Source organism: Thermobia domestica, chromosome 9 (genome assembly GCF_964235325.1).
Source record: "Thermobia domestica chromosome 9, izTheDome1.hap1.1, whole genome shotgun sequence".
NCBI classification, from domain to species: domain Eukaryota; kingdom Metazoa; phylum Arthropoda; class Insecta; order Zygentoma; family Lepismatidae; genus Thermobia; species Thermobia domestica.
The window spans coordinates 93,835,679-93,862,199 of NC_137462.1; the positions used below are offsets into that span (position 1 = coordinate 93,835,679).

Below are 26,521 nucleotides of genomic sequence, written 5' to 3' on the forward strand. Positions count from 1 at the left end.
CCCCCAGGTAGGATCGTCCAAGCAATACGGGACTTCCTCTAATTACGGTAGAGGTACACCGTACATTACCAGAGCCAATGACTGATGTAGACCGTTTGCTCAAGGCAGACATTGTCATTTGGGAGCCGTGTCTTCCCTGGCAGGCCCGCCTAAACAATCTTTAATGTGTTTAGCAAAGCTACTTATCCGAATTCTTATGTACGTGTTAGCCACCATTAGAAGGAACACCCACACTCTTCCTTCGGTAGGGTCGTTCAAACAATACGGAACTACTTCTTCTTACGTGAGAGTTCAACCGTACATTACCAGACCCAATGGGTGATGTAGACTGTCTCCTTTTAAAGATAATGGCCATTTGGAAGCGGCGGCTCCCCTGGTAGGATCGTGGCTCCTGCACCCAGTGAGGACGCGAGCCTGGGACGAAGGAGAGACCCGCTTCCTCAGCGCTCCTGAGGTACGAATCTGCGTTAGGATACTAAGTATCCCATCCCGGACCCAAGAGAAGGCATTACACTCTCTTTGAGGGCAGTACCTACATCATCCTCCCGGTAGGGCGCTGGACGCGCCCACACTCTTGGACACACCAGCTACCCACTCTTTTTAGCGTGTCGGGTAGCACGCAGCCTTATCTCCCGGACCAAAGGGCACGGCCTAGTTGTCAATTTCAGGGGATACCCGGGGGCTCCCCCCACCGGTAGGTACGGCAGCCAGAGACTACCAACCCCACTGAGGACGTGATGGGGTCACACGTACTCTCCAATCCAATGGCACGAGTTAGTCGCACATTTCGGTGGATACCCGAAGGATCACCTCCGCCGGTAGGTTGTAGTCTCGCTTAGGAACGTGCAGCATAAGTCTCTACTACGCCCGATTTCCACGAGACCGCCCGATCTCCCCCACTGGCACACTATGGTCACAATGCATGCCACAAGGTTTCAGCCCGCGGGGATTCCCCTCCCCCTTTCTCAGCACGGACTTGGGACCAGGCATGGCGGGATTATGTATTATACACAGTGCCGTGCCATGGAAACTCAGCGCCCGGGGCGAGAGTATATGACGGCGCCCCCTATACATATGAGTGAAATCAACAGACCAGCCGCGAAGCACCACCATGGTTGGTGTGAAGCGTAATAAAATTTTGAAATATAAACCCCGCTTTTCCTTGATTTTGAGCACTTTTATTACATTTTCCTTCCATTTTATATTTATCTTTTCTCCCGAATTTTGCGCTCTCTTATTTCGTTGCTCGAGGCCGTCGCCCTGCTCACTCCCCCACGGTACGACACTGATTATACGTAGCAGGTAAACAAGGCATTTCCGGAGCGAGTGACTATCATCACGATAATAAGCGATCCACAATTAGTCAGGGTACCAATTTTCATAAATATCTAGCTGTCACGGTTCGGATACATCCCTTGTTAGCAAAAAAAAGTTGAGCCCAATCTAGTAAGATATAAAGTATGGAAATCGCTTGTTCAAGTCTAGTTTTTGAGAAGACTTGAAACGAGTAGAAATGTAAAGCTTAAACCGGAACCCATTAGAGCTTGTCATCGGTTTTTCTATGAAATAAAGACAAAATAGTAAGTTCCGTTTTCAATGAAAATGTAATTTTTAACCTTCATCCTTTAGTAAAGTACCTTTATTTTTGGGGGAGTATGAGGTACATAAAAACAAAACAACAATATCAACTAGAGAATCTCATGAAATTTGATGCAGGTTCTTTAAACGTAATGGCCATTAGATGAGTGAACACTCTTCCCTGAGGACGAACAGACGGACGGACACATTCAACAATAACTTTTTTCTTTGGCATATAGAACCTAGAGACCAACAACATATAAATCCATTGAAATCTTGAATTCGATTTTTTCAGATCACCGTACTTTCTCTTTTTTCGTTGCTCGAAAGAAAAAAATTAATAATATTTATCGAGCGAAAAATGTGTTACGAATATTTTGAAATTCTTTCCGAAGAAAACAAGAGAAAATAACAATATTAATACTTATTTTTGTAGAAATTGTAGTTAAGGTATATTTTTAAAAAAAGTTACGTTACAAATCTTACTATTGTTTTTAGTGCTTTGAACTCTCCCATTTATTTTAATCATGCTTTGAACTCTCTCCCTAAAACATTGGACGATGCCATTGCACCACGAAAACTCTTTGAAACTGGGATTTACCGTCTGTCGTACAGTTGTACATTACCCTTTTTGCCGGCATTGCGCAGTGAAACAAAAACCTATCGCTTTACTTCTTTTCTCCCTCTCTCTCTTTTTGTCGTTTGTTTCCCGTACGGAGAAGAACCTATGACAAAACATTTGTCTTATTCTTTTCTTTTCTTTTTTTTTCTCTTTTTATTCGATTCTTGTAACTAAAAATACACTCCAGCAGTAAGAAAATCATTGCAACTGTTTTCTGGCTTTCCCTAATGCGATAGCACGTTGCATTATTGGTTTGGTTTGGACCAATCAGAGAGAGCACGTGCTCTCTTGGCGGGAGAAAAACATCGCAGTAATGGAAAATTGGAAATCAGCTATAGAAGCGACACGAGGATTGAAATTCGGAGCAGAAGAGCACCAAATCTCAATAGCTGGATCACAACAGAACTAGCAACTACACCTCATAAGTCTCTCCACTACTACTAATTCTACATACATCGCTATAGCAATGGTACGTACACCTGATGAGTGAATATAGTGCTTTTATTTCATAGCCCTGCATGTGACTGGATCCTAGTGTTTGTTGAACCTTCAAAAATAATACGCTTTTGTGACAATATACTATTAGTGATCATTATTTTTTTAAAAAAATCAAATTTGTCATGTGCATTGAATGACAATGTGTCAGTTTACTCTAATAGTGAACAAGCTACTTGGTACTCGACAATATCGAATTGAAATATTTTACAGCTTGATTAATACTTGTAGCTCATATATACAATTTTTTTGACAAGCAGTGACTCACAAATTATTCAGGTTCGAAATTATGTTCTTGTTAGATATAGAGCACAATTTATATATTGATGGAACATAACACAATAATTCTAACTCACATAAGAGCCACCTAATTTAGCTTAAACTATATTTTGCTAGAGGTATAAATTATTTGTTCTAGCCGAGCGTAGGTTTGCTTTAACTATGAATGCTTTTTTATAGTTAACTTAACTTGGACTAAAACTGCACTTACTTCTTTTATGCTATTGTCTCTTTAGAATAGAACTCAAGATTTAAATTCGAAACTATATCATTTTGTGAATTGTGATGGAATGTGAATAGTGGTACAAACTTCAGACGTTAAAGGAGAAATCATAATATTAAAAACTACTATTGGTTAATGTTAGTTTTTTGTACATTACTAAGATTCTTCCATTGTTCTATAAACTGCTTTTTACCCAGATATAAATACAACATAAGCTGAATATGAAAAGAAAACCATGTTCATCACAGGTAATCTTATGGGGTAACAGTTAGATTGTTAGTTGTCATACCTTTATACCATTTGCCGAGGTTATAGTGAATTCAATTATATGGCTATTGAGTAACAAAACTGAGTATAATTTGCTTTCATTCGACTTTGAAAAGAGATTCAAATTCGATATTAGATGATGAGATCATATCATACAACGCAGCAACGAAGAGTTGCCTACAACTGAACAATTGTGTATTGACAGTTGAATTTTAACTTCATGGGTGTAGCCAAGGAAGCTCTAGTGTTACGAGTCCCTAAAAAAGAGAGTTCTTGTGTCAGTCCCCAAATTTAAGTCCTCGCCACTGATCGTGTCTATTATTATTAACATTTATTGGTACACCTCACTTTTTGCAGAACTAATACACCTCATAAAATAATATACCGGTATTCATCTCTTTAAGATCATAAACAAAGTATCTTTTGAAACCCTCATGAATCACACTTAGACATGACTTTTGGAAATGCTAACACTAAACTTACGTTGTGCAAGTCAAATCGACTTTTGAAAACAACAGAATTAAGCGTGATATACAAGTATATTGGGAATAACTTACATATTTATTATTTCCAACAAGCATTTGAAAAGTGTATATATATATAAGTTGAATCATTTTTCAATGGATAAAGTATTTTAATTTATAGTTAACGTTTATACGTAGAAGTTACATCTGAATATGTTCTGTGCTAAAGAAATCTTTTAAACCTGTGTTTGATAGTGTGTGATCATTTAAGTTGTTATGATTATGATGATCTGTAATATTAGCATTGTTAACGAATTTAATTAAAAATATATGAAATATCCATTTTCTCTTTACATAATCAGCGTTAGAGCTAGAGCTTTCATTTGCACATGAGGAAGCAAATAATTAGGGTGTATATGGTTGTGTGCATGGATGAACAACGTAAAAAATTCTAATAACAAACGGCAAACACTTCAGTCTGTGCGCCACGCTAATCCTACTAATAAATAGTCAGGCTAATACATATCGCTATCTGCGCTGCCTGTCTGACGCTAATAGGTGTCGCTTCCTGCATTTTCTCGACTGTATAACGAAATCCTTCAATTATAACATAATATGTACAGTACAAACAATTTAAGCTTTTAATTAAGATCTATTTTAAGCTATAGTGTTCAGCGCCTTGAGGGTTTGGGCGAAACCACTATAAAACAAAGTAATATAGCAATATCAGGCTTCCTTCGAACCATTTCAACCAATCAGTGATAACCATGTATGACCAATGAGAGACAATTAGAAGTATCGACCAGTGAGGCAGCTGCAGGCCACTGGATCATACCAAGGTTAAACAAGCTATTGAGTGCCAAAGTCGTTTCTCAAATATGAGAACTCTTCGTCTATTTATATCCGTTCACTCGTAAATTATATTACTGTTTGTAAAGACTTAGTATGCATAGGAAGTGTTTATAACAAACGAATCGTGTATTTTTTCTGGCAATGTTACTCGTGTGAGTAATTTGTTTCTAGAGCCTATTGCAAATGTAATTACTTCTAAATGGAGAGAGGTCTCTTTTTAGTAAAAGGTTGTAAAAACATTATGTAAAAATATTATGACTGTTTTCGCTGTTTGTAATAAACTTTCATTTGACTTGCCAGTAAGCTGGAGTGTCCGTAATAGGGAGTACGTGACGCAAAGCGGCTTTGTGAACCAGGAAACCAATCAACAACTAAATTTTCTTTAGCATATGTGTAATTTATACAACAACACCACAGTTAGATCGAGGTTGTTGGGATTGGAAGATAGAAATATGATGTAAATATAGAAACAAGTGTTACTTTCGGGAGAGATCTTGTGAGGAGAATTTATAGCGATATATTGTGGATCATAACGAGACGGAAACTTCTGTCACTCTCTTCGTGCACTTTATATAGTTATAACATTGAACACAAATAAATCCTATGTATTCACAAAGTCGTGAATTTGGAAATTTATGCACACTTTACAAGTAACAAACGTATTGGTATACTTAGAGACTTATGTATCATCTCATTTATTTAAATTTCTCCATACATTTATTTCAAAGCCTATATTTGATACAAGTGTTGACTAGGATGGGAATTATCTTATTTAAATATTTATGAATGGTTGCTTGCTTTGAAATTTAACATTTCTTTACACCTTGGCTATATAAGACGTGGAGTTACAGCTTAGGGTAATATTTTTTATTGGTTTGAGCTTCCGCTGCTAATTGATCTCATATCTCCCACCTAGAAGGCGCATATGGTAACCAAATATCCACGAAAGTGTTCACTAAATATGGACGAGTACATCACTGTAGATAATGTCGAACGTAAGCGTTAGCTGTGGAGGGGGGCGTGGAAATTTAAATAACCTACTGTGGTATCGCTAGTGACGACAGAAAGAACTACTTAACAGGTTAAGTAAAAAAAAGTTCCTTAAGGTTTCCTGATTATAGTTGTCTATGATTAAATATTTTTAATTTTGTTTTACGTCAAGGTAAATTGATAAAATCCAGATTCTACTTTATCTCTAAAAAGATTCATTAATTAATATTAATTGTAGTTAGCATTAAAGATTTCATTATTGATATATTAGTTAAATCTGCGAGTACGAGTTAAATATCATAGTTGCTCCGTCAATTATTAAATTACCATGGTTTATCACTACTTTTATCTTATTCAACGAATTACGTGCGTAGTTCCCAGTTTGATTACCAGTCAGGCTACGAAGTGTCAGATGAAAACGCGAATAGTAGTTTAGCTCCTGCTCTAATCATTAGTTGTTTTTTACTCTCTCTCTCTCTCTTATAACCTTGGTCTGAAAATGGTCGTAAAACTAAAATATAAAAAAATAGAGAAACTAACTCTCTCATATTTACTTGTCTAGATTTATGCGAATGAGATTTATTTAAAAAAAAACACCGAGATCATGTAATTATCTACTGCCTTAAATCCCATCCAAATTAAATAGCTTCTACTACGGACATATAATCCATTATCTCTATGCATTTATCTCTTAATCGTTCCTTGTAACAATTAAGCATTTTACAGATCATAACACTATTACCAGTAGAATATTATGATTTTACTAATCATTATGATGATTAATTTAGATGCTTTATGACTAAGTATAGTGATTAACATGTGAGACATGTTATGAATATCATTATATAATTATTTAGAGTTTAAGATATATATATATATTTTAAAATATATAAATTCTCTATTTGATTTTGTTACAGGCAGATGAACTTCCTGCTGAGCAGATCCAAAGTAAGTTAAAAATAGTCCTAATATTTTTTTAAAATACTATTTTAAGAAAATATAATGTAAAACCTGTGCTTAACAAAATCTGTATTTATACCGTTGATTGAATAATCCTAATTGAAGATGAAATAAGCAGAAATGCGTAAAATTGAAATGGATTGGTTGGTTTAGCGTTTAGCGTACCTTTCCAGCACAAAGGCTAAATGAGACGTGCACCTACAGCGTAATGTGGGATCCAAACTACATGAATTCCACCGAGAATAGAGCCTGGGTTTCTCACACCGATGGTGTGTACGCTAACCATACTTTTTAGCCACGAGGGAGCTCAAAGCGTAAGTGAAACTTGGAATCATGTTATTCTGTTAAATACATACTTCACTACGTATTTGAAGTTCAATAAGTATTTGAATGTTAATGTTTTGGAATGCGAAAATGCATGTTACGTGTTACGAAGGAACAATTAGATGCGTTATCAGTTATAAAATACGAGCAAGGTAATTATACACAGTAATATTACAGTAAGTGTGTGCAATACAAACTGTATATTTTATAATTTATTTTTGATTGTGTTTGAAATTATTACATATACAAATACAATTAAGAAAAATTCTCAATAATTTATTGTCGATTTATTTATAATATTTCCTAATAAGAAATACTAATTTTTTGATAAGTCTTGTGGAGCCACTAATGACTATAAAGAACAATTTAAGTATATTTTAATGTTGTTACTTTAATATATTAACTAATATTTTAAATTGAAAAAAAAAAAACGTGTTTATCCTAAACTCTACATGGAACATACTCAAGGCTTACTGAAAAATATGAAAAAATGCATCATCCGTTATACTTGTTTCTGCGTAGTCAACTGCTTTAAGCGCAGGTCATTTACTTTATATTATATATAAGAGATCGAAAAGTCTCCAACATATTAAGATAAAATTTATGTTTTACCTAATTGATTCTTTGCTATGACTTAATCACATTTGAAAAAGAAATTAAATTATTTTTACGTTCGACACTTATGCTCTCTAGGATAAAGCAGACAGATGTTAAATGGAGTGAATTATGAATGAATTAGTAGAATTAAAATGTAGGAGAAAACAGGAAAACTATGAGGAAGATCCATACACATTGTGTTGTCGAATACAAACTCACATGACCCGGGATCGAACCAGGGACCCTCGCACCAGACGTTAGCACTCTACCACTAAGCCACTGATTCTACCACCTAAAGTATTATAATACTATCTAGGTATATACCAAACAGTAGCGTACACAGAAATTCGTCAAGGGGGTTCAAGTCCCAATTTCTTATAATTTCTTTGTATATATATATATATATATATATATGCGTTTGTGTGCATGTATCTTAATTTGATGAAAGCTTTTCATTACATAATATCTTGCTCAAAGGGTTTAAACTCCCCTTTCGTATGCTATTGGTGCAAAGACATATGTATCTCACATTAATTGTTTGACGACTTATCTGGTACAAATTTTGCATGTAGAGGAGCACTTTGGCAGTTGTTTACACCACTGAGATGCTGTATCCACGAGACGAATATGTGGTCAACACATAGACCCTTATCGCTATTATTTCTGACTCTTTAGACTAATGGCCATTACGTAGTAATAAATGGCTCCCCAACCGCCTCATGATGTTGGATCAACACCGAAAGTCGAGTGCATCCACCACGAGTCAAACCCGGAGCCACCTACAACGAAGGTGGGAGTTCTACCTATTTGGCTACACGGAACCACAACGAGTCACTGACACTAGTTAATAATAGGCAGAATCATTGACCCATGTGCTGGGCTTAGATCACTGTATCTTTTATCCAATCCTCGCAGTTTTAAAGATAACATTACCAAATGTTACATACGAGCACGTGAAAGACGCGTAAAATGTAGGAAAAGAGAGAAAAAGAGAAAGAGAGCGTGAAACGTAAACAACTGTTGTTGAGTTTTCATGTGAAAGCCTTGTGAAGCGAAAGTAAAAACCTTTGGACATCGTCCATTTGGCAAACGATCAAGGGGCACAAGAAGCACTATCATAGGTTGTAACAAGGGTGTGGTTTGGGGGCCTTCACTTTGAGAGTACATTTCACACGGCGCCTATTGGACCACACAAATGACAACGAACGAATGATTCTCAAAGGACACTCGCCAACATTTGTCAACTTCAAATCATTGGAGTGAGAAACGCCGGAAGAGATACGTACTACAGGGTCATTCACGTGGACTTCGTGTAATATTATTTCTTTTTTTAAGCGAGTGTTGCTATTTCTGTGTAAATTAAAGTAAACTGTAACGTTTTCTGGCGCTACATTTCACGAAGGCTCATCGCAGTGCAGATGGAACATGTTCAACTGGATAATCCATGGCAAGCACTACAGATCCAAACACTATTGTTTCCTGCTTCTGGAGTTTCCTGCTGTTTAACTCGAGTATATTTTCCAGTTGCTTTACGATAACGGGTCAACGCCAAAACATCTGTGCTTCATCGGAATCAAACCCGTGAACTCGCTCAAATGGAAGATGTCCAAATTCTCGAGAATGGCTCTCGGGGTTAATAATTGAGCTCCAGCTCATGGAGGCACGAGCCCTGTAAGTGAATAACAAGCCAGGGCCAGAGTCCGAGAAAGTGTGAGCTCCTTAAATGAATTATGGCGACAAGAGTTTAGATATCTATCTTATCGTTGAGGAATAGTTGCCGAAAAACTGATTCACATAATATTATAATCTTTGCCGCAGTAACTATCAGTCAGAGCTCCATTCCAGGCACAATTTTGAACTGCTTTGCAACTGAATTACGAATCTATTTGATTACCAACTTCTTGCTTTATCACACTTATCACTGGATTAAGTCTACATGCGATTTCGAACCGTTAATGTATAATTTTGGGGCTCATTTTGTACGCTGACAAAATCGGTGATGATTGGCAGCCTATAATCTTCACAACGAACTTAACATTTGTAATAGCAATTTGCGTATTCCATACACGTTTTTGCCAAGTTCGCTAATTTCAATTCTGCATTTCAAGTAGTTATACGAAGTATATGCAAAGCTGTTCCAAGTGGAACACATGTCCCACAGATTTTTGGAACGATATGTCCTACAATTGGAGGTTCTTTTCATATTTCCCTTACAATCACATATCCCATTATATCCATCATATTCCATGTACACCTTATTCTTATATCTACCAATAGGTAACACCGCAGCGGCTGATTTTGCTGCTGATTTCTATGTCGTACGGGATTCGTTCTAATGTTTTTTCAGAAATCCAGAAAAAATTAGAGCAATAGCAGAAGGAAAATTCCGCGTCAGATTGTAAATCTTGAACAGATTGGTAAAAATTTAATTTATTAGGCATCTATGTATATAAACTTTGAGTTTAACGACATATTTGAATTTATATTTAGGATATTTACTTGTGCCTTCTAGGGAAAAAGTGAAGGTGTGAAGGGTTATTGCCAACGTTATAGGCTAATATTTCCTCAAATAAGCTACAGATACCTAGCATTCAAATACTGAGATGCATAGAAAAATGATCAACATCATAATCCCAGCACATTGACAGAAATATCGTGTTTACAACACTTGAATTTTAAAATATGGTACTTTTCTTTGGCAATTTCTTCATGACAAAGTTGTAATGGATTAATAAGAATACATACATTAATATTTAAGAAAAAGAGTAATCAGACCATGTGCAATTTATTGTTAACGAAACTACATATATGGCCGAATGGCGGCCTACAATCTATATATGCCTATATACAATCTATAAATATATATATAGTACATATTGTAGTTATGATTAAGCGACAAAGTAGTGAGATCAGGGCTTTTCCTAATGCTTTTTTCTTTATTGCCGTAGGTATTTGATTTTGTGAAAAATTTTCCTAATTTATGTCGACTATAAAAATTGATTTATATTCATCTTCTTTTCATGCATTTGTGTTGCAGTTTGTGTTGCTTTAAAATGAAGTCACTTTGTTTCCTTTTTGACAATCCTCTAATGTGTCTAAAGGAAAATTTGACTTGGATATTTTATCAGAATACTTAATGGCAGAAGTTTCTATGCTAGAGCACTCAATTACCAGACCAATGTGTTACTATTAACATCATTAGACTTCATCATCATCCATATTTTAGTATCATTGACAAGACTTGCTACAAATTTCGAAGCTTAAATTCAACATGGATGCCGTCGGCTAAACTCGCTGTTTTAAAGTATGAGACTGTCCCCTTAATATTGTACAGCTATTTTCTGGCATTGTGGGTTGCTCAGTGGTGGAACGCTCACCTCTGCTGCGGGGACATTTAATTCGATCCAAGGTCATGTGAGTTTATGGTGGATAATAGAGACCCGTGGGTTTTTCTCAGCGTTTTCCCGTTTCCTCCCACATTCTCATTCCACTAATTATTTCGTATGCATTCACTTTTATTAATCATGCTCTCCTTTAGCGTAAAAAGCAAAATCGTAGGACTTAAAACTATTTTTTTCTATCATACATTCAACCAGATTCCTAATCATAGAGTTTCTTCTAAAATAAAATCCTAATCTGTTTTATTATTATTTTACCCATTTAAAGTCATCTTGTGAACGTGAAATAAAAACAGGAATAGGAATAGCGAGAGTAGCCATTAGGACGATGAAAATACTATTTTGTGGGGCCTTAAATGAAGAGTTGAGAAAAACACTCATAAAGTGCTTCGTGTGGAGTATTGTGCTGTATGGGCCAGAAACATGGACATTATGCAAAAGCGATGAAAAACGACTGGAAGCTTTCGAAATGTGGGGGTGAAGAACAATGGAGAGAATTAGCTGGGTCGAGCCGAAAACGAATAAGAGGATATTAGAAATGGTGAGGAAGAAAATAACAATTTTAGACATTAAGAAGAAGAAGAAGAGAAAGTGGTTGGGACGTTGGCTAAGATGGAACTGTATCGTAAGAGACATTCTAGAGGGCTGGTGGCAGGAAAGAAAGGGAGAGGGCGAAGGAGACTACAAGTAATGGACGATCGAAACAGAGAAATCGTACTTGAAGACGAAGAGGTCAGCGGAAGACCGTGGAGTATGGAAGCTTCTCAGTTGCAGCAAGTGACCTGCCAATAATGGCAGAATATCTATGATGATGATGATTGTCTTTCCGTAACTTGTTGCTAACGCTATTTCATATAGTATTCGGGTTATCTAGCCATTCTAGCATATAGTATTCGGGTTATCTAGCCATTCTAGCATATAGTATTCGGGTTATCTAGCCATTCTAGCATATAGTATTCGGGTTATCTAGCCATTCTAGCATATAGTATTCGGGTTATCTAGCCATTCTAGCATATAGTATTCGGGTTATCTAGCCATTCTAGCAGATATTATTCGGGTTATCTAGCCATTCTAGCATATAGTATTCGGGTTATCTAGCCATTCTAGCATATAGTATTCGGGTTATCTAGCCATTCTAGCATACCCACACCTCAAAGACAACTTATCACTCTGAAGTAATATCCATATTTGTGCCTCGCATTCATCACATTTGTTATCAAAATAAAGAGAAAAATGGTGTTTACTGCCGAGAAAAAGGGAGAAGCGAAGTTATAATTACGGTTTTGGCAAGGCAACAAGTCAAGTGCGAGGTCATTCTAAGAAACCTACATATAGCCTCTGAGAAAGAAATAGTAAAAACGTATAATCGATTTAACTGTGCGGCGAAGGTGGATATTGTTTCGACTTTTTTTTTTCTTTTCCTTTCTACGAGGAAGTGAGATCAGAACAGCTGCACCTACTCCAGAAATAGCTGCTCCCCTTTTCCGCTATTTTTGGTTAACGGTGAACCCCTTCCCATTTACACCAGTTGACGTCGGAGAGCGAGAAAAAAAAAGTCAACCATCTACAGCAATAAAGATAACTGATAAGGAACGACGGAGAGCGGTTTGGTTTAACAGGAGCTGCCTCCACCTTTAAAACTATTCTTAGAATCTGGTTCTCGCATTCTTAACCATATATAAATGACTTCTGAGGTTCTGGATGATATGTAAAATGCATTCTGATTTAGTATACACGCCTTTCTAACTTATTTATGCTTAATGAAATAGCAGTAACAGAACTAAAAATTTAGTTCCAAGAAGATTAAAGTGTTTGTAAACAACTAGATGTAACAAAACGATGACTTTATAGTTATGTTGACTAAACTTTGAACAATGTTTCTAATAGTGATGTGGCTCAATGGCAGAGATCTTACCCAAAGTGATAAGTTCTGAGTTTGTTTCGGACAACATCATATCAATTGATTTTCTTGGAGTTATCTCGTTTACTCGTGCGTTATCATTCCACCAATATTTCGATAATAACTCACCTTCATTCATCATGCACCTGCTTGAGCCTAAAGAGCTTAACAGTGACTTAAATTAACGATTTATAAAGAGATAAATGTATTTAAAAAATAATACTGACTTAATGTGTGCAAAATTAGAGATAGTTAGACTATTTCAAAATGATATCAATCTAGCTAATCATCATAATACGCAACAACAGTCGAACAACTTCAAATTAACGTTGGGTCAATATAAATTCAATTTTATTCAAGTTATAGATAAGACCTGTCACTAAGCTCGGGTTTACAAGTGATATAAAACACATTGTCTTGACGGATTTCTTCTTTTAATTTAAGGTCTGTCCAAGTTTAAACGCGTTTAAGACAATTGCTTATGTGTTTGTTATTTGGTACAAATTCACTTGATTTCCGTAAAATAACCAAAAGTGCTAATATTGTATGTTGCCCGTATAAACATAACAAATATAATTTTATATTAATGATATACATCATAAAATACCATATCACTATCATTGAAAAGTAGATGCTTAATCATGACGTTGTCATGGAGGATTCCGTAACTACCTTCACATCAACTTTTATTTGTATCTAACAGGTAATAACAATAAAGATTGCACCTTAATTTAAAATTATTTTGACAAATATTAATTGCCTCACCGGAATTATGAAATGTCTTTTGAATTTTTTCTTTGTGTCAGAAAACATTTCGTAGGTATGTCAGAAAACATATAGATTTACGTGAAAATACATTGATACCGTAAATAATAATATTTTCTTAATAATATAAAATTATTGAAATAAGTAGTAACATTGTCGTCTGTTTTCTGCAGATATGTAGAAGATCTAGATCTATTACTAAGAAACCTGTAAGTTTATCGACGCAGAAAAGCTTGTCTTTCGACTCTATTCTGTACCAATTTAAATCTAATTCTTATTATTTTAACACATCCTTCCGGAGATTCAGCTTCATATCATTCTTCGGGAGTGGTTCACTGGTAGATAATTCATCTCTAGTTCAAAGGTTCCGTGATTAGATCCCAGGTTATGTGAGTTCGAGGTGAACAACATCTTGTTCATGAGTTTTGTCAAGACTTCCGTTTCTTCCTACATTTTCATTCCACCAATCTTTTCATAATTATTCACTTTCATTAATCACCCGTTTCCTTTAGTCAAAATAAAGGACATAATCGCGGGATGTTAAATTAATTGTTTTCTATCATCTAACTCTTCTAGTTTTTTTTAGTTCACTGTAAATTGTATATCCCAATGAGTGTAAGAAACGCCCTCTCGACGCTTCTGAGCTAAGGAAACGAACATTAAACTCCAAATAAACAAACAACACATGAATAATCAAGTATTAAACAGCTAGTAAGCTTGCTTAGAGTAGGAAGAAACTAACATAGTACTCTCCTATAGAGAAGTAAACAAGAACGACTCCTACGTAGATAAAAATAAACAATTTCCTAGCTCTGTCTTACATCTTTTTTCTCTTCTAAAGTTTCTCTTTCTACCTTGGACGCAAGTTCTCAAGTTTTTCTGAATCCTTCTTCCTTCCAGAATATTCTTCTCTTACCCCTTTGAATCTCACATACATACACACACACACACATATTATATATATAAGTGTCTGTGAGTATGTATGTCTATGCTTAATTCTGTGGTAAACATGCTGCTTCTTTCTGGGAAGCCACCGTCATAAATTTTCGCAACCAGAGTGAGCCGCGCTAACAGAAAGACTAATGGGAAACGAATTATTAATGAGTTTCATCCTGTGACAAGCTGGCACTGTTCCTGCAAGCAAATTGGCCATACGCTGACTCCACTGTTTTATTTCTTCTTCTACCCTACACGCATACATATTTACATTATGTCTTCGGCCATTGGCAAATGCAGTAGTCCCGACTGAAAGCAACTTTATTTCGGCTTAGCTTTATTACTCTGTGCCTCATAAACTGACGCTTCTTATGTTGACGGAAGTGACGTGAACGACATGCTATTGCTAAGCCCAAATATCCGTGTGTATGTGTATGTTGAAATATACCTTAATTAAAAGAAAATATGTTGCTATAACGTATAATTAAAAGATTGAAACAAAAGATTGAATTAAAAGACTTTGCTCCTGTAGCTTGATCATACCATATTCAATACTTCAAGAGGATCAAATCACAAATGCGTATTACCTAACAAAAGTTATACATTATCTTCATTATCCATTAAGAAGGGTATTTTTGTTAATTGAAATTGTACAGTCACGAAGTATATACTAATATTATCGTAACATCAGTAGTGTTTTTCGATGTACGACAAATTATCGAAAATTGTTCTCAATATGGGTCTCATATTCCGAAATTATTAGGGAAATAATATGTAATAGTTGGCTCATACTTTCATTTGCGACTGTACTTTATGACAAGTTTATACTCTGTACCCATGGGAAACTATTAAAAATAGAGATCATAACCATCTTTTATCGACATATCAAAATCCCACTAATAATTTTGGTATTAACATTTATGGTGTCTTTACATTTAAAAAAAATATACACAATCCTTTCCTTACCAGCTCGTGTAGAAACTATGGTGTAGTCTTGCTTTAAGATTTGTTCAAATAGAAGTCTTGTTTCTGTTTGGTTCTTAAATAATATACAGTAGGCCGTTAAACAGGTGCCCAACAAGAATCATAACTGGATAGGCTTACCAAAACATTAAATCCAATGCTGAACTTAAAACATATAAATTTGCTAAGCAATAATTAAAGCGACCATAGCGAGTTCCTACTACGATTCAACAGATATTTGTGTCTTTCCACGTTTTCCACGATAACTCTCGTATTCATTAAAAATTATCCAATTTTAATGAAACTTGGTATGTGATATTCTCCAACCTTTCGAAATAATTCCATTGCTTTGGATTTGCAAGTCATTAAGAATTAGGGGTTAAAAGGGGTGAAATTTACTCCACGCCAAAAAATTGTGAACGTGCAAAACATTTTTCAGTGTAAACCATTAAAAATGATTCGATTATGATAAACTATAGCATATATTTTCTTTATGACTAGATCACTCCCATTAGTTGCGGTTGAAATTGGTTGAAGGATAAGTGAGTAAAAATGAAGTATGGCCTACATTTTATTGAGAATTCTCGGTATTCTCACGGCTTCGGGTTAAAATCTGTCAAGAATGCAATGATAAATTTATTTCCCTCCCCATTTAGGAAAATAAATTCCTTCCATAATAATTTTCGTATATATATATGGTTTTCAAACAACATGACAGACATTTTCTATGAGGTTTCCCAGTGATATCTACATGTATTTAAGATCAATGAAGAACAAATGGGTGGACTTACTCACTCCTCAATTTAAATAGGTTCTAAGACAACGTTCGTAAAAAAAATGGTGGAATAAGCCATATTTTTTATGAGGTCTTGTAATCATTCACAGTGCTTAGATTCAAAATCAGTTGAGAATGAGGAATTGAATTTAAATCCCCGTTTCTACTACGATTTAAGAAATATGCTTCATGATGGGTTTTGTAAGAATTATTTCATTTTGATAGTTGGATGGATTGTAGTTTAACGTCCCTTTAAGCACCTAGGCTATATGAGACTTGGACCTACACCGTAACATGGGATCCAAACTACATTAACTCTCGCCGAGAATCGAACTTAGGTGTTCATCGCCGAAGATTTTGAGAAAATATGAGAATTTTCCATAATCAGTACTGTTTGAAATTGAAGTAAGTCAATAATGAAGTGAATTTACCTCCTGCAAAACAGTCCTGCAAAATATTAAAAAATTGTCTATTTTTATGGAACATATTGAAATTGTAAATGGTAAGACGATTAAAATCTCCAATAAAATAACAAATAAATAAATAAATAAATAAATAAATAAATAAATAAATAAATAAATAAATAAATAAATAAATAAATAAACAATAATAATAATAAACTTTCGTTTGTTTTCTCATTGCATAGCATTACTGGTAGTTAATTAGCATACAACTTGGCAGATTGTCGTGCAAGGAGAGATAGAAATGTCTACTACAAATGTGGTATTGACATTATGTATGAAGTAACAATAATTTCACAATTATACGAATTTGTAAGTTATAATTAAGTTGATTAATTGTACCTTTTTAAAATGCATAAAACTATTGATATTTTCTCAAGCATATTCAAGAAAATACTTTATGAATTTTCAATGAAACAGTTTATTCACTTATTTCCTTTCACATACAATAAACCTTTCATGAATTATACATACTTTTGGAATTCTCTCCCCGAACTGACATAAAATATTTCATTAATGTTTGATTTTTGCGTTTTAACAATACAGTGTTTAGCTCCAATTAAACTGAATTACCTGGTGACATTCAAAGCTACCAACACCTCATTCATCATTTTTTATCAATCTGTTTGGATTCGAGATGGGAAGAAACAAGCACACAAATTTACGAGCAATTGACAGCAATAGCACTACCAAAATTACTGCTGCACGTAATATTATATATAGTTGTTTCATTTGTGTTTTATTTAGTTTACAAACAACCCTGTCCATTTCTAGCGCTAATACCTTATATTTTTCCTTATACTTGTCAATGTCATTGAATGAATATCTCACTTCAGTTTTATCCTGGAAGTAATTATAAAGCATAAAAATGAATCATTAACTACAAGAAGTTAAAATAATGATATTTGAGTTACTGTATAAAGCACAAACAGCTGTATTTGTCTCGCTCTGAAGAAATTCTGCTTCAAAGTTACGGACATTTTTGAAGAGAAAGCGTATGCTTCTCCTTCCACAGAATTCATCTTTGTCTACCCATCACGTTATGTGTCGGGAACAACAAATTCTGGAAGATATCAGACCTTTGAGCTTTAAGACTTGCAACTTATACTATGCAAAAGAACGGGAATTTTTATAGAACGACTGTGTTCTCCGTCCGTCAGTCTGTCTGTCGAAAAGTATCAGAGCAAAAACGGTGGGACGTAATTAGTAATAGTTTTCTGATACGAATTTAGTGCTCCCAAAATAAGTTTCATTTTCGTCGTAACCCTTTTCTAAAACCGGAAGAGGTAGAAATTTTCAATTTTTGTTTTTTGTAATATTGATCGCAATAGAACAAAAACGGTAATGAATAGTGAGAAGTGCTTTTCGGGTATGGATTCATGATGCTATAAATAAGTTTCTTGTCTGCCTTTATAGCCTATCTCTATTAATATGCACTACCTCTTATAGAAATACACCACCTCTTCTGATTTTAATATTGATTGTTATAGGTCAAAAACAATAATGGATAGAGAGAAGCAGTATTTTTATACGGATTAAACGTTGCAAGAATAGGTTCTATTTCTGTTTTTATATCTATTCCAAAACATCTCATATCTTATTCTTTTATTGAAATCTACTACAACTTCTGGTTCCAACGTTTGATTCCCGTAGAGTAAGAACTGAAAGAGATAGGTTCAACGTAGACTCTGTTTCCAAGTGTACCTTTCTATTGAAACTGAAGGTAATAATTTTCGTACTTCCGATTTCAATATCTCCATTTTTTTGGAAGCTTACCATAGTTATCATGTGGTTCGGATTCCACGTTAATCAGTAGGTCCACGTCTCATATAGCCTCGCTGCTGAAAAGGGACGTTAAACTCAAAATCAACTCAACTTACCATAGTTACACAAAACCATAACACTTACTTGTTATGCTGTACAAACAATGTGTGCGTGGATTTTCTCAGGATGTTCCCGTTTCCTTCCACTTTCTTTATTCCACCATTTCATAAATTACCATCATTACTATCTCCCTTATCCTTGGTGCATCATCATAGGATGTTAAAAAGAAAGATTAAGAAAAAAAACGCTCTTTCTTCCTTCAAAACTTGCAATTTCTGATTAATCCCTGATAGTTAGAAAACCAGCATATCTTAGTTGTTCAGTGGTGTTGCATAACATTCAGGCGTGAATCAACAAATGAACAACTATACGATGTTTACACAGTTATTAGTTTCTCTGTTATACGTTCGTGCGATTTAACCTCTAATGATCCCGAAGAAAAAAAATGCTCCTATGCTAATTATCAGAGGCTTCTAATTATACACATATACTTTTCTTCAGGATAATACAACCGATTCAATGGCAATACTGTCGCAGCTCTACAGTGTGCGAAAACAAATAATTCCGTCCAGGATTTCCTTAGTAGTAAAGATAAAAAGAAGTGTTTTTAAAAATACTATATCCATTAGATAGTAATTCCATCGGAAGAATAGGACAAAAATCGATCCAGTATCCTTTGATGCTCTCTACATATGGATTTCCTCACTATCATATTCTCTACTAATGAGGAAAATTAATTTAAATATTTCAATTTAACGTCCGACGGTTATACCCTTTAGATTAAGAGAGATGGATGATTAAAGCAAGTGAATGATGATGGAAGAATCGGTAGAATGGGAATATGGAAGGAAACGAGAGTACCCCGAGAAAGTCCACGGACACGAACTTACTTGGTTGAGGTTCTAACTGGGGACTCTACACACCAGAGGTAAGCGCTCTACTACTGAGCCAGCATGACCCCTCTACTAATGAGAGAAATTACTCATACCAAAGGCTAAAGTGGAGACTAAAAATCTATACAAAACTCGGGAAAGTAATTTTCAACAAATTAGTTATAAGAGCATTACCCAAGATGAAAAAAATCTTAGTATTGAAAAAATATGTGCCCGAAATAGTTCAGTTTTAGCTACGATTGCTGTACGAAATTATCAGTAAATTAATTCGGTGCAAAATATGTAATTCGAAAACTATAATGTTGAAGTTAGACAGGAAAGTATGATATTTCGTATTTCCCTATATTCAAACTCACTACTATCACGATTATTCATCGAGAGCTGGGCCAATCATTTATCGTATATACAATATAATGATTAGCTAGGTTATCATTGCCACGTGGTGACTTATAGTCACTAACATATCACTTAATTCAATTGACATAATATCATATCTCGCTAATTTAGTATTGATGTCTTTCGAATTATTCTTTTTCTTGAAAATCGTTTCCTTGTAATTTCAGATGGCTGTGACAAAAACGAAACTACTGAGGATTCGCTGTATTCATACTTTTTTCTCTACCTTCGCGACACGTACGCCTCTAGAAAGCTTTTTGTACATAGTTTTTCCATGCCTTATTTATTGTATTTATTTGTGTATTAAATGTACGTAAAACTGTTATACATACGAGTAATAGCTATAGTTTAATGATAAATGCTGTTATTGCCATGTATGCTGATACTGTATTTATGGTTCTGTTTGTTTACTTTTCTTTATAGTTTTGAAGAAGGCCTTCGATGGCTTTGACAGGGATAAGACCGGTAGCATTCCCACTGACATGGTGGGTGAAATTCTAAGGCTTATGGGCCAACCATTCAACAGAAAAACCCTGGAAGAACTTATTGAAGAAGTAGATGCTGACAGTTAGTATATTTAACTATTTTTTTTTAAAAAAAATTAAATATCATCTAGCATGTTACGATTAATGCTTTCGCAGAATGTGTTCAGCTTTGTGCTATGTTATTTCGACTATCTATCAATAAAACGCTCCAAATATGATAAAAACTGTTAGCTTCTATAGAAATGCACAAGAGTTCAAGGTTTCCTCAAATGATCAATTAATTAATGATTTTCAACAGTTTCACCATTATGTTCACTGAATTATTAATTATATACTTTCATTAATATTATTTATTTGAGTGTGTTTATTGGAAACGAAATTCTGACAAACCCGTAATAAGAACGTAGCATTACTAATCAATCAAGAGATAGAGGGAAGAATAGCCCTCTTAATAAATAGGTAATTGGTGCCAAAGATTACAACAGATGCCATGTTTGAACTATTAGCCGCTGGCAATATTCGTTAATAATATACCTACAGAAGAGCTTACACTAAAATACAAATCGCTCAGCTAAGCAACATTTATTTATAAAACAATAAATGTGTGACAGTTTCGCCAACTAACTGAATGACAGTGTTTGATGAAGGCAATATATTCACTTAGTTGGCAAAACTGTCACACAGTTATTATTTTATAAATAAACGTTGCTTTGCTGAGCGATTTGTATTTTTAGTGTAAGCTACAGAAGAGGTAAATTTTGAAATAATTTAAACTCAAAAAATTGTGCCTAAATAGCGTTTCCGTCTTCGGTATGGAAAATGGAGTTTGATTCTCTGTGGGAGTACAGTGGTTCCAATCTCAAATCAAACTATATGTACACGCTTCATATAGAATCAGTGATGAAAAGTAGTAAACCCCAAAGCAAATATACAAAAGTAGATAAATATAATATTAAGTAATTGTACTATAAATACTTTCCAAGCTCTGTATTCTCGTATGTTACAAACTCTCTAACAGGATCTCTTTTGGCATAATTAGTGCAAAAAGTGATTTTTCTTTTTTAAAGCAAAATTTATTTAATAGCACCTGTCTAGAGAAAGTAAAGACTAAATTGCAGAAAACAAATTTATCGAAAAACAAATAAAAAGTAAATTCTGTCATTTTAGATATATTTTAATAATAACACTTTCTGTGCGAACGAGTTCAAAATAGTCCTAGATAATTGACCGTAAAAATTCAATGTGGAAAACGAATGACTTACTGTTTTAGATTTTGAAAAGTGAAGCTTATACAATACATTAATTAGGAAGTCTTTTTTCTTGTTAATTATCTTTCTGTAACAATGTAGTGTATCACCATCATCATTAGAAGTATATTGTAGATAGCAACAGATTTCGTGCTATGAATTAAGAAGTTCCCATGCCCTACCGGTCCTCAGTTGATTTCTTTTTTAGACGTAAAAATAACGCTATTTTCATATCGTTCATTAACTGCTATATTCTATCCTTCCATTTTACCTTCTACCACCCGTAACAAGAGAATTCCCTCTCAAATGATGTACTAACTAGTATAGACTACACTAAATCACATTTTGCTTCAATATTATTTCTCGTAATTTTAGAATCTGGCCGTCTTGAGTTTGATGAGTTCGTGACTTTGGCAGCTAAGTTCATCGTTGAAGAGGACGCAGAAGCAATGCAAAAGGAACTTCGAGAAGCTTTCAGACTTTATGACAAGGAAGGTAAGATTCACATTAAAGAAAAAAAAGTATCTTAAAGCAGTTCTACTTTTAATATTAAACTGTAATGGTGTTTGCTATATACACAATACAGGAATACTTTTTGTTTGTTTGTTTGTAGATATCTATTCTACTTATTTTGAAGTACACAGCATATGATTAGCCAGGTAATATAGCCAGATATAATTAGGCACATAATTATAAGTTGCGATACACTTTTGTGCTAAATTCTCAACCACAATAGGCAGGGTTTTTGTTCCCTTTCGGTTATAGCACGCTTCTCTAAGGAAATGATGTTACTATACTTTTAAATTTGGAGTCTATATATTATTTGATATAATAATGATAGCGCTTTCTTATTTTTGAAATATGAACAATGGATTTTCCGATGCTCCTCTCAACAAAAGTTTAAATTCTCACCTATATCTAAAAATGTAAACGAGACAAGGGTTGAGACTGTCTCGTCTCGAAAAAAGTATCTGTTTCTTTTGGAAGAGCTATTTCGTCTCGAACATCGCCAGGAAATTTCTTTCGGATCTCGTCACGGTGCTCAACTTTTAATACAAGAATTACAGATATTGATGATTGCTTTTTTTAAAAATCAGGTTCAGCAGTAAGAGCCACATCATCCACCAAGAATGCATTTAGCGTTTCTAGTTCCTATCGAAGCACCATCTTCATTATCAAACAAAGGAAGTAACCATTTGTGCATACAAAGTACAAAATGTGAACTTGAATTTACACAAATATAACCTACTTAACTATTAAAAAAATAGAAGCATGTAGTAAAAAAATGTAAACGAACAGCCGTTGTCTTATTTCTTCATCAAAACTTGTATTCTAAGTGATTTAGAATCATTCTGAAAATTTTCAGGAACAACAGTCTCCTCTTCCCATTGTCATGCATCTCATCTACCTGAGTAGGAAAGATGATACAGATTTTCTGTACAACAGCCACAGTCAGTCATATAAAAGTATTATAAGAATTAATTTTGCACATAATACTCAACGTATGTAGTTAAGTATTAAAGATTTTAATTTGAAAGAAGTGTTCTGATGGCCTTTTCTGAGTAGTACTCTTGTGCTCTAGCTTTACCTTATACATGAATAAAATTACTGAAAAAGATAGTAGTTAAGTCAAATCTCTCTTAACCACATCATAATGTATTTGTTTTTCTTTTCCGCTAAATAGCACAGTGCTTATTAAACACTAATTAATTACATTAAGTCTATTTATCTTAACATATAAATCACTTATATTTTCTTTTAGAAGAATCTCATTTTGAGAACTTTATCTTTCATTTTACTTCTTTTGATAATTTTTATTTATTATAATCATTTGAATAGATTGGTGATGCCAGCACACATTTTGTTTCAAATCTGACAACTGAAGGTTTCATTTTCAGGTAACGGTTATATCCCAACATCTTGCTTGAAGGAGATCTTGAGAGAATTGGACGATCAGCTGACGAATGAGGAATTGGACATGATGATTGAAGAAATTGACACTGATGGCTCTGGAACAGTAGACTTTGATGGTAATGACACGTGTCTGTTATTAACAACTTCTTCCAATGTCATAATTTATACCTAAATTTCAAGATTTGTGTGTGTGTGTGTATGTGTGCGTCTCTGATATGGGTATTAAGAACTTTGTAGTACTTCGAATTTCGAAAAAAAAAGGAAGGAATTCCAGACTGAAGGAGGGACAGTAGATGGTGAAGAAATCAGTAATGTTAGAATAATCTTAGTAGTGCACTCACTCGTCAGTAGGCCAATATTTGGCATGGCTGGGAATTAGAAAAGTAAAGTTGAAAAATCTTTAACCATTGTATTTTGGTTAACCAAGAAGTTGCCATAATAATTTACCCAACCTAGCTTGAAGTTTATTTTGGCCAACCAGGAAGTTGTCATAATTTACTCTACGTAGCTTAAAGTGTATTGTGGCCAACCAAAAAGATACCATAATTTACCCAACGTAGTTTAAAGTGTATTTTGGCCAACCAAGAAGCTCCTATAATTTACTCAACAGTTTCGACCTTGTATTCGCAATTTCGACTTTACTTCATTCGTATGGGTTATGTTGGCAACTTGGTTGATAAATATTTGGCAAAGTTATCAACTACAATGTGGCCCCAACAATGACAGTTGACCAGCCTAGCGTTTCCAACTAACTGCCAGTGCCTAGGGTTATGTTGGCAACTGAGTAAATACTTGGCAAAGTTTTCAAGTACGACGTAGGACCAACGTTGGCAGTTGGCCAGCTTACTTCCAGCTGTCAGTGCCTACTGCCAATGTTGCTAGGGAAGTGGGTGGCCTGAACCTCTTTCCTCCCCTCCCCACTCTGTTCGCTAAGTTCTCCCCGTAACTGCCAAGTTTTAGAAAAACTCAATACGCAACGAATAGCGAATATAGGTTATTTGGGTCCTCTTTTTTTTTCACCAGCGTCAGAAAGATATAGTGAGATCTTCTTTCGTCTTCAGGGTTATTGTAAATTTGCTTTTGAAGTTGAATATGTTAAAGGCAATCAAAGCCAAATGCGTAAAAGAACCCGCTACAATATTGAACACAGAGTAATTTACCTTGACGTAACTAGATGAGCCCACTAAGCAAGAAGAGAATTAGAGTAATCAATTTTTAGACTTCCAATCTATGCTATACATTTGTATTGGAAGTCTTACAACTGAACGCCTATGTCCGTCCGTCCTTCTGTCTGTCGACAGGTATCAGATCAAAAAACAGTAAGTGATATCGAAAAACTTTTCTATTTTAAATCGAATTTGTTCTAAGAATAGGTATCATCTTCTATCTTAACCCTTTATTCAAACCGAAGTGTCAGGAAATCAACTACTTCCGGTTTTAATGTTGATCGCTATAGAGTAATAGCGAGAATCGGTTTTCTCCAGTTAATTAAGCATCCCAAGAACACATTCCATCTCCACTCTAATTTCTTTACTAAGATTTACTACTACTTCCGGTTTAAATATTGAAAAAAATATCACACAATTAGTAAATGTTAAATATAACAAAAATTGATTGTCGTAGGAATACCTAAATTTTTGAGTGGAGAATAGAATGTGAGGGGAAAAGTATTGTTGAGCCACTAAATAATTCAAGCTTCAATTTTCACTTTGTGTATACATTGTGACAAACCAAACTCCTCTTCCGTGTGGTGTACACTATGACGATGCTACTTGTTTTACAAACCGAAACGCTCTGATTTACTTTAAGAACAGGATTTAAATTCTATTTATAGTTCTGAGTTATTTACTTAAGTGTTTTCAGGTATAGTCAGATTTAAAAATAATAAATATCTACTATCATTTTAAAACTTCTTTACTTGCAAATCTCGCTACTATATCTTGATACATTGGCTTGTCAGTAGGTATTCGAAAAGGACAAATAGTATACATACAGTATACAGTATGTTTCCTGTATTCCCTTTCATATATATACTAGCGTCAATTACCCTCTTTGATGGGTTAAAATAAGAAGAATTAGTAATATGTTCCGTTAGTAAGTCATTTTCACTAGTACTGAAGCGCTTTCTGATATCAATTATTTTCCATCATTTTTATTTATATATTTTTTCTCCCCTTTCCCTAAGTTACAGGGCTGAATTGGGATTTAAACGGCATCGGAAGTGTCACTGTTCACCTCAGCGACAATCAAAACGGCACTATTAATATCGGGTCATTTTCGATCATTTTTATGCCTCTCCTCCTCCCTCTCCCCTAACTTGGATCGTGAAAGTGAAATGATAAAAAAACATTCCATGCTCGAACCTCATCTATGTCGAAAATTTGATCGAGATTGGTCGAGTGATTCAAGAGTTATTAAGCAACAAACATAGTCACATTTTTTATTTATATAGATCGACTTTTAACACATTCATGTTAGATATGTCTGTGTCTGTGTGAGAAAAATGTGTTCAAATTCTTTCGAATGACTGTATTATATACCATTACCTGTCTTTAACAAAGATACGAACGTACTTTAAATCATTGCCATGAATAATATTCAACAATTGCGTGCATGATTCAAAGCATTATGTATCAAGAACTGATTATATTTGTTTCTCTTGATATGAGACTTAAATTAATTCTAAATTTCTTTTTGTTATTTCCTCAGAATTCATGGAGATGATGACAGGAGAATAAACGTACGGAGATTGAAGAGAAGCGAAAAGACATTTCCAAATATTTTTGTTACTTCTTTTTGTTTAATTGCATTTTATTTGTTCAAAGAAGCTATTTGTATTCGTTCTGTTATTTTTCATTTTCTTGTATTAATATAAAAATATTTCAATAAAAAAACAATTGATAACAAATGTAA

General features: G+C 34.5%; 1 protein-coding gene across 1 annotated transcript; it reads left to right on the plus strand.

Moving 5' to 3' along the window:
- The first annotated feature begins 2,539 nt into the window (after nt 1–2,539).
- Nucleotides 2,540–26,521, plus strand: TpnC73F (Troponin C at 73F). The gene is made up of 6 exons (XM_081771567.1): nt 2,540–2,669; nt 6,688–6,718; nt 20,386–20,529; nt 22,070–22,189; nt 23,593–23,724; nt 26,318–26,521. The coding sequence occupies exons 1-6, from the start codon at nt 2,667–2,669 to the stop codon at nt 26,344–26,346; spliced, it is 459 nt and encodes a 152-aa protein (XP_081627693.1). The 5' UTR covers nt 2,540–2,666; the 3' UTR covers nt 26,347–26,521.